At 37.7% G+C, this 17,058-nt stretch overlaps 1 protein-coding gene across 1 annotated transcript in view; it reads left to right on the top strand.

The window, feature by feature from the left end:
* LOC133622743 (arf-GAP with coiled-coil, ANK repeat and PH domain-containing protein 3-like) overlaps positions 1 to 17,058 on the top strand; it is a 129,738-nt gene that overhangs the window by 92,145 nt on the left and 20,535 nt on the right. Inside the window, exons 11-18 of the mRNA XM_072915884.1 lie at positions 2,967 to 3,079; positions 5,924 to 5,975; positions 7,282 to 7,382; positions 10,693 to 10,804; positions 10,862 to 11,094; positions 13,193 to 13,262; positions 13,324 to 13,418; positions 13,490 to 13,710. Of these exons, the coding sequence (XP_072771985.1) occupies positions 2,967 to 3,079; positions 5,924 to 5,975; positions 7,282 to 7,382; positions 10,693 to 10,804; positions 10,862 to 11,094; positions 13,193 to 13,262; positions 13,324 to 13,418; positions 13,490 to 13,710 (997 nt within the window). The remainder of the gene's footprint in view (positions 1 to 2,966; positions 3,080 to 5,923; positions 5,976 to 7,281; positions 7,383 to 10,692; positions 10,805 to 10,861; positions 11,095 to 13,192; positions 13,263 to 13,323; positions 13,419 to 13,489; positions 13,711 to 17,058) is intronic.

The following is a 17,058-nucleotide window of genomic DNA, read 5'->3' as shown; positions in this document are numbered from 1 at the left end:
GGCCGCAAGAGGCTAAAACAATAAGGTCGAGGGCCGAAAGCTGACTGCATGTAAAGTAACTATATATATATATATATATATATATATATATATATATATATATATATATATATATATATATGAGTGTGTGTGTGTGTGTGTGTGTGTGTGTGTGTGTGTGTGTGTGTGTGTGTGTGTGTGTGTGTACACTGTACAGGTCAAAAGTTTGGACACACCTTGTTCTCATTCAATGTGTTTTCTTTATTTTCATGACTATTTACATTGTAGATAGTCACATCAAAACTTTGAATGAACACATGTGTAGTTATGTACTTAACAAAAAAATTACTGAAAACGTCTCTCCATGAGCTTCAAGTACACCTGTGGAGTGAAAACCATTTCAGGTGACGACCTCTTGAAGCTCATGTATGTATGTATGTATATATATGTATGTATGTACAGTATGTATGTATGTATGTGTGTATATATGTACATATGTATGTATGTGTACGTGTATATATATATATATATATATATATATATATATATATATATTTATCCATCCATCCATTTGCTGCAGAGATGTACTGACAGAGGCAGATGCAGTACGAGGCGTAGCAACTTGTTAAGACTTTAGTTTAGGCGATGGCTCTTTGTTGTTAAGGCGGCCGCCTTAACAACAAAGAGCCACCGCCTAAACAACAACAAAGCGCTGCGGGAAACTCTGTATATATATATACATACATGAACTTCAAGAGGTAGTCGCCTGAAATGGTTTTCACTTCATGGAGAGAATGCCAAGAGTGTGCAAAGCAGTAATCAGAGCAAAGGATGGCTATTTTGAAGAAACTAGAATATAAAACATGTTTTCAGTTATTTCGTTTTTGTTTTGTTTAGTACATAACTCCACATGTATTCATTTATAGTTTTGATGTGACAATCTACAATGAGAGGGTGTGTCCAAACTTTTGGCCTGTACTGTACATATATAAACACATATATATATATATATATATATATATATATATATATATATATATATATATATATATATATATATATATATATATATATATATATATATACATATACAGTATATACAGTATATATATATATATATATATATATACATATACAGTATATACAGTATATATATATATATATACATATACAGTATATACAGTATATATATATATATATATATGTATATATACTGTGTATATATATATATATACATATATATATATGTATATATATATATGTATATACTGTATATGTATATATATGTATATACTGTATATGTATATATGTATATAAATATATATATACTGTATATGTATATATATGTATATATATACAGTATATATATATATATATATATATATATATATATATATATATATATATATATATATATATATATATATATATATATATGTGTGTGTGTATACATGTATATATATGTGTGTGTATACATGTATATATACATGTATATATGTATATTATTGGATGTTAAGAGTATATGAAAGTTAGACTCCTACATTGTTTACTTCCGTGACAACCTCCTTAAAGTTTTGTCATCAGTCAGAAATATCAAGTAGCTAAAATAAGCCAAGAGAGTTTTGCATTTTTCCTTCATGCTTTGTGATGGATATAAATGGATGTAATTTAGATTTTGTTATGGTGTTCTGTCCACAAAGTTCATTGAGCAGGTTATGTGTGACCATGTGTGTTGACTTCTGTTTTTTGTTTTTTTCTGTTTTTTTTTGGCACCATGACTAGGGAAGGTTGTTTGCATTAGGTCATATAAGTAAATGTTGTGAATTTGTTTAATTAGAGCATATTTATAGGTCCTGAATTACTCCACCCTTTCACGGGGAGAACATGCAAACTCCACACAAAAAGACCCCGAGTCCGGGATCGAACTCAGGACCTCCTTATTGTGAGGCACATGCACTAACCCCTGTGCCACCATGAGAAAAAGCTGAATTAGTGAAACTAATAATGAATAATAATATTCTTAGTCGCCTATTACATAATCATTTGTCTTTAAATATACATCATGACTGTTTTCAACATGTTTACCTTTCTGACAACAACCATAATAAACAGACTTGTCCAGGGTGTACCCCGCCTCCCGCCCCAATGCAGCTGAGATAGGCTACAGCACCCCCTGCCACCCCAAAAGGGAAAAGCGGTAGAAAATGGATGGATGGATGGAACCATAATAAACACTGTTAAATGTGTACCTAAGCATTATTATTTTTGGACAGGCAGAATTTTTGACACACTAGGTTACACAATCATATTATTATTATTATTATTATTATTATTATTATTATTATTACCGGTACTATTCTTACATGAAAAAAACCTAGAGTAAAAATGTAAGAAAAAAGAGCAAAAATGGGTTTGTAATGAAAAGAAGCTGAAATGTTATAACAACTACTTAGTCATTTGTACTACAAAGCTCTAACTCTTTGTTTTTAGCAGTTTGTGTCAATAACAACATCAACTTGGCCCCCGCATACTTTGGCTTTTCAGTTTGCAACCTTTGAGCTTTGTGGACATTTGTACCTTTTTATCCATTTTTATAGATAGAATGTTCTGTACTGATTGTGATTATTATTATGATGATTTTCTTTTCATCTCTGCAGCACTTTGGGCCAGTAGTCTGTTGTAAAATAGTGCTAATTAAATAAATTAAAAAAAAAGTTTGGACACCCCTGAAAGAAAGTATCAAAAGTATCGATATTTTGATTTGAGAATCAATATTGAAGATCTAGTATCGACATGATCCATGTTTTCAGTATGGATCCACACTTTTAGGTTTTGTTTCTTTTACACAAGCATTATTATTATTATTATTATTATTATTATTATTATTATTATTATTATTATTATTATTATTATTATTATGTTGTCACCTTCTGAGTCAGGACAGGAGTTCACACCTCAGCAATAATTTGATGAACTTGTCGTCTCAGGACTTTTCTTACGATGACCCCAAGTTGGAGTTCAATGTGGAGGCCCCCAATGGTGTGGTCATGGAGGGCTACCTCTTCAAGAGGGCCAGCAACGCGTTCAAGACCTGGAACAGGTGAAGTGGAGCAGACCGCAACTAAAGGACATTTAATAAATAGTTCAATAATAGTTTAATAGTTTTTTCCAAGGACCACCTCGGAAAACATTTGGCTCTCCAAGTAAACTACAGTAGCGTATTAGGCCCAAGTATTCATTAAAAACAAGGAAGAGGTTTATTTAACAAGTATTTTTAATAGTTTGTACACACCGTTTGAACAGTAACACCATGTTTGAATATTTAATTAAACAATTTCACGGACTATAAGCCGCACCCACTAAATTTTAGACTAAACAAATATTATTCCATATATTAGCCAATACATTAAGCCGCAGATATATACGTTGTGAAGTAAGTTATTTACACTGAATGATTTTGTATATGTTTATTCACATACCTTAATTGTTTACAAACGGTGTCTGTAACATGGCAGTAAAACGGCTGATCAAACAAAACAGAAGTCATAGCCATGGACACACTAGCTACGGAAGCTAGCTCTCCAATCAGCTAAACAGACTCAATAACTCCACGGTGACATTTTGGAGAATTTCCAAAACTGAAACAATACAAAAAGAATGCCATTGTAAGTTAATAAAACTAACACAGACACTCATAAACATGTTAGCATATTAGCTAATCCTAACGACGCAAGCTTGATTACATTATGATAGCTCATACAAATATGCATGAAAACACTCCTACAGACATCACACATGGAACGGTTTAGTAAGTGAGAATTGTTTTAGTTATATTGTAAAACTTACAAACGAAGAACCCATACGAGTAGCAGCGTTCTGGACAACTAGAAGAAGGAACGACACTTGTACCTCCGGTTTAAAGCCCTAAGCAGAGGGACACTGCAGTGAGCAGAGTTGCCTAAAATATGGCACACGCCTTCTCAGTGTTATTTTAAACTATTTGCATCATGGCCGTCAGCGAAGAAAAATCCGTAATCAGCCCCATCGTTTTATAAGCAGCAGGGCTCAAAGCGTAGGAAAAAAAGTGCCGGCTTATAGTCCAGGATTTACGGAAAGTGTGCAGCACAGTTTGAGTATGACTCGTATAATGTATGACACAAAAAACCTTTTAAAAGCACAAACTACAAGACCGACAAAGCTACACTGCAAAAACTGAAATCTAAGTAAGATTGAATATCTCAAATAAGGGTGATATTTGCTTATTTTCTGTCTGATAAGATCATTCTTCTCACTAAGCAGATTTTATGTTAGAGTGTTTTACTTGTTTTAAGGGTTTAGGTCCTAAATTATCTCAGTAAGATATTACAGCTTGTTGCTGAGATTTTATGACCTATATTGAGTAAAACATGCTTGAAACTAGAATATCAACTGTTGCAAAGCTGTGTCATCAACACTCACAAGTATAAAACTGCTTTTTCAAAGTAATAATTTCTTATTTCAAGCATGAAATAAAAAATCATGACTTGACACAATCGTGTCTCATAATTAAAACAGATGACAGCCAAATGGACTTTGCTGTTTTATTTTCAATGAAAAAATAGAAAAGATGTACTCTTATAGTAGTACAGTTGGCACACTACAGTAAACTGACAGTTAATATTTAAACATTTAACATGGGACATTTCTAACTATTTTGAACAGAAATAGTTCATGCACATTCAGGTAAATTCTTTAAAATTACAATAAAAAAAAATTGGCCGGGCTGTATATATATATATATATATATATATATATATATATATATATATATATATATATATGTATATATGTATATATATATATATATAAGGGTGTAACGGTACACAAAGATTTCGGTTCGGTACGTACCTCGGTTTAGAGGTCACGGTTCGGTTCATTTTCGGTACAGTAAGAAAACAACAAAATATAAATTTTTTGGTTATTTATTTACCAAATTTGTAAACAATGGCTTTATCCTTTTAACATTGGGAACACTATAATAATTTTGCCCAAAAATAGTGTGATGGATGTGAGCCACCACTAGGCTGATCGCTGCAACAGCAGGCAGTCATGAATGCTAAGCATAACAATAACATACATATACACACAGGTGTCGATTGCCAGGGTTAATGTGGTCAACATATATAAAATAAAAACTAAATAAGATAAGGCTCAGAATGGTTTCTTAACAAAACCTTTCTACATAAAAAGTGCTTTTTTGATTGATTGATTGAGACTTTTATTCGTAGATTGCACAGTACAGTGTATATATATATATATATATATATATATATATATATATATATATATATATACGTATATTCCTTGCGCACTAATTGACTGAAAGAGCACGCACTTGGCGCGATGATGTCATGTCAACGATGGAAAAATGCATTTTTGACAATATGATTTACCTGAGCGGCTAGGAGACCCCGAGAGTAACAAGCGGTTGCCTTGTTGCCTTTCCATTAAGAAAAATAAACTAGTTTTTAGTGTAAGTTTGCTGGTTTCAAGAAATGTAATGCCGAGCGCATACCATTATGTCAAGATAATGGCACTAGCATTTACTTAATTTAAGAATATTTTTCAACATATTGAGAAAAAAGGTCTCATATTTGTTTTTTCTATCAAGAAAAGTGCACTTGTTATTAGTGAGAATATACTTATTTTAAGGTATTTTGGGGGTCATTGAGGTTAGCTTATTTTACTTGTTTTGGAAAGTCTTGACAAGCCAAATTTTCTTGTTATATTGGCAGATAATTTTGCTTAGTTCAAGTAAAATATCCCTAATTTTTGTATTTTTTTCCCTTGTTTTTGAACACTGACTTTTTGCAGTGTAATTATTATCTTTGAGTGGTTATGATAGTCGCTGATGACTTTAGTCGGACTAACTTCACACCACACCTTCTTTCTCTCTCCCCACCAGGCGCTGGTTCTCCATCCAGAACAGCCAGCTGGTGTACCAGAAGAAACTTAAGGTACTTTGATTTTGGGAATGGATCACGTTTATGCTATTTGAAACATGTAAACAATCTGGAAGTTCAGTAACAAATGAAGAAGGTCACATCATCAAATCTGACATTTTGGAACAAGGATGACGTCTTGGAAGAAATGTAAGAAATCTGTCCAAGTATTGTACAAGTTTGACTTTGGCTGTGGTGCGTTCAACGACCTTGCTTAGAGTTGGAAACAGAGGGTGTCACTAGGTGTTAAAGACAGGGGGAGACTTAACTCCCATTATTAATATAATAATAATAATTTTTTGGTTTGCTTGACACTTTGACGTAAAGGTGAACTTGACTATTTCTATTCATGTTGAAGTGAACAAAGAAGTTGTATGATCATTAAAATTCACATTCTGGATACTTTATATTAAAGTTAAAGTTAAAGTACCAATGATTGTCACACACACACTGGGTGTGGCGAAATTATTCTCTGCATTTGACCCATCACCCTTGATCACCCCCTGGGAGGTGAGGGGAGCAGTGGGCAGCAGCGGTGGCCGCGCCCGGGAATCATTTTTGGTGATTTAACCCCCAATTCCAACCCTTGATGTGCTGAGTGCCAAGCAGGGAGGTAATGGGTCCCATTTTTATAGTCTTTGGTATGACTCGGCCGGGGTTTGAACTCACAACCTACCGATCTCAGGGCGGACACTCTAACCACTAGGCCAATGAGCAGGTTGCATTTGTTGCCATTTTTATTTTTGAAAAAAAGTTATAAGTACGACCCTTTTTTTTCGCCGAACATTGGCCAAAACCCACGGGAGCAAAGTTTGTCGCCATGCCGCGCCCACATCTCATGGCGAGGGAAACATTAGTCATCACCTTCAGTATACGTGGAGTATCGGGATTTTAACCTCTCTTGGTCAAAGTCGTCTCCTGCCATTTTCCTGTCCGTACGGGTGGTATACTTTGTTCTCATTTTACAGGTGGCGCTAGAGAGCCTTTTTAGAAATGTCATTTTTCCGGGACCCCCACAATAGAAGATTTTTGGCCATAGCTCACTTATCGTACATGTTGAGGGCCTCAAAAAGGCGTCCAAACGTATAAAAGATCTCAGTAGGGCCCTAAAAAAGCTCATTATTTAGGGATGTGGTCTAGCTATGTTCCCTTTAGAAGTGCTGTTTTTAACCCAATCCTCATAATTTAATAATAAATTAGCGTTTTAGTGCATGTAAACATACCAAGTGTGTGTGGCTTTAGGTTGGGATGGGGGGGCCTTTAGGAGACTTGTGTGTGGGGGCCCACAATTTGGTAACTAAGAGGTGTTCTCCGTTGACAGGACTCCTTGACTGTGGTGGTGGAAGACCTGAGACTTTGCTCAGTCAAACCATGTGAAGACAACGAGAGGAGGTTCTGTTTCGAGGTGGTCTCACCCACCAAGTAAGAACTTGATGTCACGCCTGAATGTTTCCAGAGATACGAGTTTCCAGACTATAAGCTGCATGAGTACGCAGTCATTACATTTTAGAAGGAAATTTTTTTTTCATATATTAGCCGCACCGATATATACGTTGTGAAATGGGATATTTTCTCATAAAGATACTGTAAATGTTTATTTACATACCTTAATTGTGCTTGTAACAGGGCAGTAAAACGGATGATCAAACAAAACAAAAAAGTCCTTGATGTCTTTATTCATCCTTTATGAGATGACTAAGATGTTCTCTTTTTTTAAGAAGGTTCAAGATGTTTTTTCAGGTTTTTTTTCCCCTGTACTTTGTAAACACTTTGAGTTTGAACAGTTTCTTAAAGTGCATCATTTTAGTTCATTGTTTGATTTCTTTGCTTAATCTATTCCATAATTTAGCCGTTAGTGAAGTAACATCCATAGATTACCATCGTATTTTCCGGACTATAGAACGCACCGGTGTGTTTGTGTGTGTGTATATATATATATATATATATATATATATATATATATATATATATATATATATATATATATATATATATATATATATTAGGGGTGTGGGAAAAAATCGATTCAAATTTGAATCGCGATCTTCACGTTGTGCGATTCAGAATCGATTCTCATTTTTAAAAAATCTTTTTTTTTTTTTTTTTAATTAATCAATCCAACAAAACAATACACAGCAATACCATAACAATGCAATTCAATTCCAAAACCAAACCCGACCCAGCAACACTCTGAACTGCAATAAACAGAGCAATTGAGAGGAGACACAAACATGACACAGAACAAACCAAAAGTAGTGAAACAAAAATGAATATTATCAACAACAGTATCAATATATATATATATATATATGTATATATATATATATATATATATATATATATATATATATATATATATATATATATATATATATATATATATACACATATATACATATATACATATATACATACATTACATATATACATACAGTACAGGCCAAAAGTTTGCACACACCTTTTCCTCATTCAATGCCTTTTTTCTTTATTTTCATGACTATTTACATTGTAGATTGTCACATCAAAACTATGAATGGGGGGGGGGGGGGGCGTGTCTGATCATGGCGGAGCCAGAAGTCGAGTTTGCTAACATGGAGATATTTTCACTACTTTTCTTTTGTCGAGCACAAAGAAAATAACATTTTAGTTAAATGTAAATTGTGCTTTGGATCAAAGATGCCATCTACTGCCCAAAACAGCAATTCAAATCTGCTGAAACAAGCTACATAGCAACATGCTTCGACGAAGCTAGTAAAGAGAGACAGAGACTCTGATGCCACTTCACCTCCACCATTTAAGGATTAACTTTGCCTCTTCTCACCATTCACCGCTGAAGGTACACACTCTGTCAATCAATGTTCCCTCTAATTGTTCATGTGTGAGCAAACGCAAAAACTCCCTGAGCATTGAGTGGAGTCCATGTGAGCAACTTTAGACGTGCACACTGTGGCTACACCAGCAGCACACCTGTCCCAAACCTCACTAAATAACAACTTACATCTCCATCCATCCATCCATTTCCTACCGCTTGTCCCTTTCGGGGTCGCTGGAGCCTATCTCAGCTGCATTCGGGCGGAAGGCAGGGTACACCCTGGACAAGTCCCCACCTCATCACAGGGCCAACACAGATAGACAGACAACATTCTCTTATTATTATAATCAAATGACAGCAGTCATTTCCATTTCTAATATAAGTGTTTAGGCCCACTTATAATGACAATAACAAAAAATATTGTTTTTCATGAACTGTGTACTTGTATTGTTTGTCTGGGTGGAGGTCCTGCTTTGGAAATAATTTGTACCCCTTTCAGACATTGCATTTAGTTCCCATTAAAACATTCACATGTTGCACAATGAGATGTAAGCAGGGGATCATGTGTACATTCCTGCAACTTCCTGTTTGTAAAAAATATATTTTTATTAGTATTTATTTAATATACTAACAGCATTTAATGATTAATATTTATAAATTAAGATTCCTAATAAATGACACTAGAATAAGCACACATTTGATTGGTAAATCATAGTGTAACGACCTGGAATGACACTTTATGTGTGGTGTTGGAGTTGTCCGACTTTTTGTGTGGCTGTAAACGCATCACTGGCTAAGTGCCATATGTGCAAGTGTTGGCGCACGTGAGAGAGCGAGCGGCTGCTGTTGATATAACAAAGTTGCTTTTGGTCTGGTTTGTACTGCAGAAAATGACCAGTTTTGCTAGATATAATTTTTTTTACTAATGTTTTGGTGATGTGTTTATGGCCGACAGTAAAGAGTTTTGCTCAGTAAAGTGATGGATGGAATTCATGTCCTCAAAGCGTCTCGACAGACGTTACAATATTTGAACAATGATGACGAAAACGGTTTTCTCTGTCGTGTCCGTGTCGTGTCGAAAATTGTTATGCGCTTATTTTTTTATTTGATTTTGTGCATGGCATAGATTTGCCGTGCGTAGAGGACGCTTGAGCAGTGCGCAATTGCACATGCGCGCTCCTGAGAGGGAACGTTGCTGTCAATTCTCTTATATACTCTTTCATTCTAGACTTCTAGAGTGTTTGATTATCACATCACTCTAAATGTATAGACTATAAAGTTCACAAACATAAAGAGGGATCCTAGTGGGCCAGGCCAATCTTTCCTTATCTCTAAACTAAAACTGGGGAAATGTGTAGTGTTCTGGGTTTCAGACATGATTTTGTATAAGAATTACTTGAGGAAGAAAATGCCTGGTTAGACTTTGTGTATGTAGTGTGAGCCTTTCTTGGTTTACATCTATGCTGTTATTATGTTGTTTGTTACTTATGTATGTTATGTTGCAGCTATTTAAAATAGTTTTGTCAATTTGTTCTGGCCAGAAACAAATTGGCCTTTGTAACATATCTTTGTCTTTGTGTGTTGTATGTAGACCACATGGCTTAGCAGAGTTGAGTGATGCAAATGCATGTCAAGTTGATCAACAGATTGTATTATTCTCCACTACAATAACAGTACTGAAATGAAGGCTAAAAGGGCATTAATTGGAGCTTTAAAAAAGAAAGAAAAAAGAAGTAACTAAATAGTTACTTTTCACAGTAACGCATTACTTTTTGGTGTAAGTAACTGAGTTAGTAACTGAGTTACTTTTGAAATGAAGTAACTAGTAACTGTAACTAGTTACTGCTTTTCAGTAACTAACCCAACACTGGGTATGTGTACCACTCTTGGTACGTGACAGTTGTCTACAATGTCTTGTAGGAGCTGCATGATGCAGGCGGAGTCCGAGAAGCTGCGGCAGGCGTGGATCCAAGCAGTCCAAGCCAGCATTGCCTCGGCTTACAAAGACATCGCTGATAATTACTACATTGAGGTAGTTGATGATTACTACATTGAGGTAGCTGATAATTACTACATTGGTTCCTCACAGCGTCTGGACCGGACCGCCTCACCGTCCACCAGCAGCATCGACTCTGCCAGCGAGCCCAGAGAGCGAGGTGAGAGGGTGGACAAGGTCTACCGTGGAGGCGGTGAAGGTCTCCTACAGCGTGTGCAGAACCTAGCGGGCAACGAGCGCTGTTGTGACTGTGGGCAGACTGCCCCCTGCTGGGCCTCCATCAACCTGGGAGTGCTGCTGTGTATCGAGTGCTCAGGGATCCACAGGTCAGTGACCTTGACCTCTTTGTTCCCCACTCATGTCATATACACTGAGTGGACTAAACACATCTTCACTCTTCATGTCATCCTCACGTATCTGTGTATGCATACGTATATATACATATATATATATATATATATATATATATATATATGAGTATATATCTGGGACTTAAGGTCCTGCACGGCCAAGTTATACAAAGTACAAAGGCAGTGAAGTTGTCACGTTGTGTAAATGGTAAATAAAAAGAGAATACAACAACTCCTTTTCAACTTATATTCAATTGAATAGACTGCAAAGACAACATATTTCATGTTCACACTGAGAAACTTTATTTTTTGCAAATATTAGCTCATTTGGAATTTGATGCCTGCAACATTTTTTCAAAAAAGCTGGCACAAGTGGCAAAAACGACTGAGAAAGTTGAGGAATGCTCATCAAAGACTTATTTGGAACATCCCACAGGTGAACAGGCTAATTGGGAACAGGTGGGTGCCATGATTGGGTATAAAAACAGCTTACATGAAATGCTCAGTCATTCACAAACAAGGATGGGGCGAGGGTCACCACTTTGTTAACAAATGTCTGAGCAAATTGTTTAAGAACAAAATTTTTTCAACCAGCTATTGCAAGGAATTTAGGGATTTCACCATCTACGCTCCGTAATATCATCAAAAGGTTCAGAGAATCTGGAGAAATCACTGCACGTAAGCCATGATATTATGGACCTTGGATCCCTCAGGCGGTACTGCATCAAAAAGCCACATCAGTGTGTAAAGGATATCACCACATGGGCTCAGGAACACTTCAGAAAACCACTGTCAGTAACTACAGTTGGTCGCTACATCTGTAAGTGCAAGTTAAAACTCTACTATGCAAAGCCAAAGCCATTTATCAACAACACCCAGAAACACTTCGCTGGGCCCGAGCTCATCTAAGATGGACTGATGCAAAGTGGAAAATGCTTTGTGGTCTGATGAGTCCACATTTCAATGTGTTTTTGGAAACTGTGGACGTCGTGTCCTCCGGTACAAAGAGGAAAAGAACCATCCGGACTGTTCTAGGGTCAAAGTGTAAAAGACAGCATCTGTGATGGTATGGGGGTGTATTAGTGCCCAAGGCATGGCTAACTTACATATCTGTGAAGGCACCATTAATGCTGAAAGGTACATACAGCTTTTGGAGCAACATATGTTGCCATCCAAGCAACGTTACCATGGACGCCCCTGCTTATTTCAGCAAGACAATGCCAAGCCACGTGTTACTACAGCGTAGCTTCATAGTAAAAGAGTGCGGTTACTAGACAGGCGTGCCTGTAGTCCAGAACTGTCTCCCATTGAAAATGTGTGGTGCAATATGAAGGCTAAAATATCAGAAGGGAGACCGTTGAACAACTTGAGCTGTACATTAAGCAAGAATGGGAAATAATTCCACTTCAAAAATGTGTCTCCTCAGTTCCCAAACCTTTACTGAGTGTTGTTAAAAGGAAAGGCCATGTAACACAGTGGTAAAAATGCCTTTTTTGCAATGTGTTGCTGCCATTAAATTCTAAGTTCATGATTATTTGCAAAAACAAAATGAAGTTTCTCAGTGTGAACATGAAATATCTTGTCTTTGCAGTCTATTCAATTGAATTGACTGAATTGAAAATGTGTGTTTATTCTACAATTTGGTGGGTTAACGTACACAGACAGAAGTTCTGCCTCGTATCGTAAACGTAATCAGAAATATAAACAAAATATAATTCAATGTTGTTTTTTTTCCATTTGGAACATTTCCTGACAGTTTATTCAAAATGTGTTCGTGAAATGTTGCCAATCAGCAACAAACCTGGCGGAGGTATTGATGGAAGAATCAATGAGATTGGCATGTGTGTTACGTTTGTTTATGGCTTCCAAACAGGCTGCAAGAGGGTTCACTCACTGCATTGGTCTGAGCAGCTGGGCATGTTTGTTCTGTAGAGGAATGTAGTGAACTCTCTTGTCAGTCATCCACTCTTTGTCTCTGTGGGTGGAGGCGGGACAGACCCGTACCGTCAAAGTCATCCCAAATGTTGCTGACTACTAAAGTCGCAGCCCTCAGATGTTTTGTTTCCTGTTCCAGGAGTCTTGGGGTCCATTGCTCCAAAGTGCGTTCACTGACTCTGGACTCTTGGGAACCAGAACTCCTGAAGGTACGTCCTTCCTCTTCAGCCAGATCCCACTTTTACTGACATTGTCTTTCCCCTCGCTCAGCTGATGTGTGAACTGGGAAACACTGTCATCAATCACATTTACGAGGGAGCGTGCCAGGATCTGGGGGTGAAAAAACCTGGCGCGTCCAGTCCCAGGTAAGCGTCTCACTGGGCTGTTTCACTGGGCCGGCATCTATAAGGTTGAACGTGTCTGCTTGGCTCTCCAGGCAGGAGAAGGAAGCCTGGATTAAGTCCAAATATGTGGAGAAACGTTTCCTGAAGAAGATGAGCGGGAGCGAGGCCTTGGTGGAGGGCCAAAGAAAGTCCAGACCTTGGACTGTGAAGAAGTGCCAGCGACACAACAGCTCGCTTCGGGCTCCAAACAAAGTCCGCAGGAAATACCATCGCTACGAGCCCGGCTGTGCCTCACCCGCTAATCTCTCTGCGGGTTAGTGGAGCTTTTTTTAATGGCGGCATGATTCCTGGCATTAGAGCCAACATCTTTAATGATTCCTGGCATTAGTGCCAACATCTTTAATGATTCCTGGCATTAGTGCCAACATCTTTAATGATTCCTGGCATTAGTGCCAACATCTTTAATGATTCCTGGCATTAGTGCCAACATCTTTAATGATTCCTGACATTAGTGCCAACATCTTCTTTAATGATTCCTGACATTAGTGCCAACATCTTCTTTAATGATTCCTGACATTAGTGCCAACATCTTCTTTAATGATTCCTGACATTAGAGCCAACATCTTCTTTAATGATTCCTGACATTAGTGCCTACATCTTTAATGATTCCTGACATTAGTGCCAACATCTTTAATGATTCCTGACATTAGTGCTAACATCTTCTTTAATGATTCCTGACATTAGTGCCAACATCTTTAATGATTCCTGACATTAGTGCCAACATCTTCTTTAATGATTCCTGACATTAGTGCCAACATCTTTAATGATTCCTGACATTAGTGCCAACATCTTTAATGATTCCTGACATTAGTGCTAACATCTTCTTTAATGATTCCTGACATTAGTGCCAACATCTTTAATGATTCCTGGCATTAGTGCCAACATCTTTAATGATTCCTGACATTATTGCCAACATCTTCTTTAATGATTCCTGACATTAGTGCCAACATCTTCTTTAATGATTCCTGACATTAGTGCCAACATCTTCTTTAATGATTCCTGACATTAGTGCCAACATCTTTAATGATTCCTGACATTAGTGCTAACATCTTCTTTAATGATTCCTGACATTAGTGCCAACATCTTTAATGATTCCTGACATTAGTGCCAACATCTTCTTTAATCAATCAATCAATCAATCAATCTTTATTTATATAGCCCTAAATCACAAGTGTCTCAAAGGGCTGCACAAGCCACAACGACATCCTCGGTACAAAGCCCACATAAGGGCAAGGAAAAACTCACCCCAGTGGGACGTCGATGTGAATGACTATGAGAAACCTTGGAGAGGACCGCATATGTGGGTAACCCCCCCCCCTCTAGGGGAGACCGAAAGCAATAGATGTCGAGTGGGTCTGACATAATATTGTGAGAGTCCAGTCCATAGTGGATCCAACATAATAGTAAGAGTCCAGTCCATAGTGGGGCCAGCAGGACACCATCCCGAGCGGAGACGGGTCAGCAGCGCAGAGATGTTCCCAGCCGATGCACAGGCGAGCGGTCCACCCCGGGTCCCGACTCTGGACAGCCAGCACTTCATCCATGACCACCGGACCTGTGCCCCCCCCCCCTCAAGGAAAAGGGGAGCAGAGGAGAAAAGAAAAGAAACGGCAGATCAACTGGTCTAACAGGGGGGCTATTTAAAGGCTAGAGTATACAAATGAGTTTTAAGATGGGACTTAAATGTTTCTATTGAGGTAGCATCTCTAATTGTTACCGGGAGGGCATTCCATAGTACTGGAGCCCGAATAGAAAACGCTCTATAGCCCGCAGACTTTTTTTGGGCTCTGGGAATCACTAATAAGCCGGAGTTCTTTGAACGCAGATTTCTTGCCGGGACATATGGTACAATGCAATCGACAAGATAGGATGGAGCTAGACCGTGTAGTATTTTATACGTAAGTAGTAAAACCTTAAAGTCACATCTTAAGTGCACAGGAAGCCAGTGCAGGTGAGCCAGTATAGGCGTAATATGATCAAACTTTCTTGTTCTTGTCAAAAGTCTAGCAGCCGCATTTTGTACCAACTGTAATTTTTTAATGCTAGACATAGGGAGACCCGAAAATAATACGTTACAGTAGTCGAGACGAGACGTAACAAACGCATGAATAATGATCTCAGCGTCGCTAGTGGATAAAATAGAACGGATTTTAGCGATATTACGGAGATGAAAGAAGGCCGTTTTAGTAACACTCTTAATGTGTGATTTAAACGAGAGAGTTGGGTCGAAGATAATACCCAGATTCTTTACTGATTCGCCTTGTGTAATTGTTTGGTTGTCAAATGTTAAGGTGGTATTATTAAATAAATGTCGGTGTTTAGCAGGACCGATAATCAGCATTTCCGTTTTCTTGGCGTTGAGTTGCAAGAAGTTAGCGGACATCCATTGTTTAATTTCATTAAGACACGCCTCCAGCTGACTACAATCCGGCGTGTTGGTCAGCTTTAGGGGCATGTAGAGTTGGGTGTCATCAGCATAACAATGAAAGCTAACACCGTATTTGCGTATGATGTCGCCTAGCGGCAGCATGTAAATACTAAAGAGTGCAGGGCCAAGAACCGAACCCTGAGGAACTCCGCACGTTACCTTAACATAGTCCGAGGTCACATTATTATGGGAGACGCATTGCATCCTGTCAGTAAGATAAGAGTTAAACCACGACAAAGCTAAGTCTGACATACCAATACGTGTTTTGATACGCTCTAATAAAATATTATGATCGACGGTATCGAAAGCAGCGCTAAGATCAAGAAGCAGCAACATAGATGACGCATCAGAATCCATCGTTAGCAGTAGATCATTAGTCATTTTTGCGAGGGCTGTCTCCGTAGAGTGATTTGCCCTGAAACCGGATTGAAAAGGTTCACAGAGATTGTTAGACACTAAGTGTTCATTTAGCTGCTGTGCGACAATTTTTTCGAGGATTTTCGAAATAAAGGGAAGGTGGGACACCGGTCGGTAGTTTACCATGAGGTCAGGATCAAGGTTAGGTCTTTTGAGCAGAGGATGAATAACCGCTTTCTTGAATGCTAGGCGAACAGTGCCAGAGGAAAGTGATAAGTTTATAATATTTAGCACTGATGGACCTAATAATACAAAAAGCTCCTTGATAAGTTTCCCAGGAAGTGGGTCGAGTAAACATGTTGTTTGTTTTATCCCACTTACACGCTGTAATAGTTCCTCTAATGTTATTTCATCAAAAAGAGAGAGACTATTTTGTATTGCAGTATCCGTCGTAGATACAGTTGTATCTGTGTTCATAGAACCCAGTTGTAGCTGGGATGCGTTGTCTTTAATCTCCTTTCTAATGAGTTCAATTTTCTTATTAAAGAAATTCATAAAGTCATCTGCCGAGTGGGTGGAGCTATTGGGAGGAGTCCCTTGTTGGGTTAGCGATGCTACTGTACTAAACAAAAATTTAGGGTCGTTTTTGTTGAGGCGGATGAGATTTTAGTAATATTTAGCTTTAGCTAAGGTAAGCATGCGTTTATACGATATTAAACTATCACTCCATGCTTGATGGAAAACTTCAAGCTTGGTCGCGCGCCATTTGCGTTCCAACTTTCTACATGATAATTTATGAGCTCTGGTTTCTTCTGT

This window comes from Nerophis lumbriciformis, linkage group LG23 (genome assembly GCF_033978685.3).
Source record: "Nerophis lumbriciformis linkage group LG23, RoL_Nlum_v2.1, whole genome shotgun sequence".
NCBI lineage: Eukaryota > Metazoa > Chordata > Actinopteri > Syngnathiformes > Syngnathidae > Nerophis > Nerophis lumbriciformis.
The sequence above is the reverse complement of the archived record's forward strand: the minus strand, read 5'-3'. Positions and strand labels throughout refer to the sequence as shown.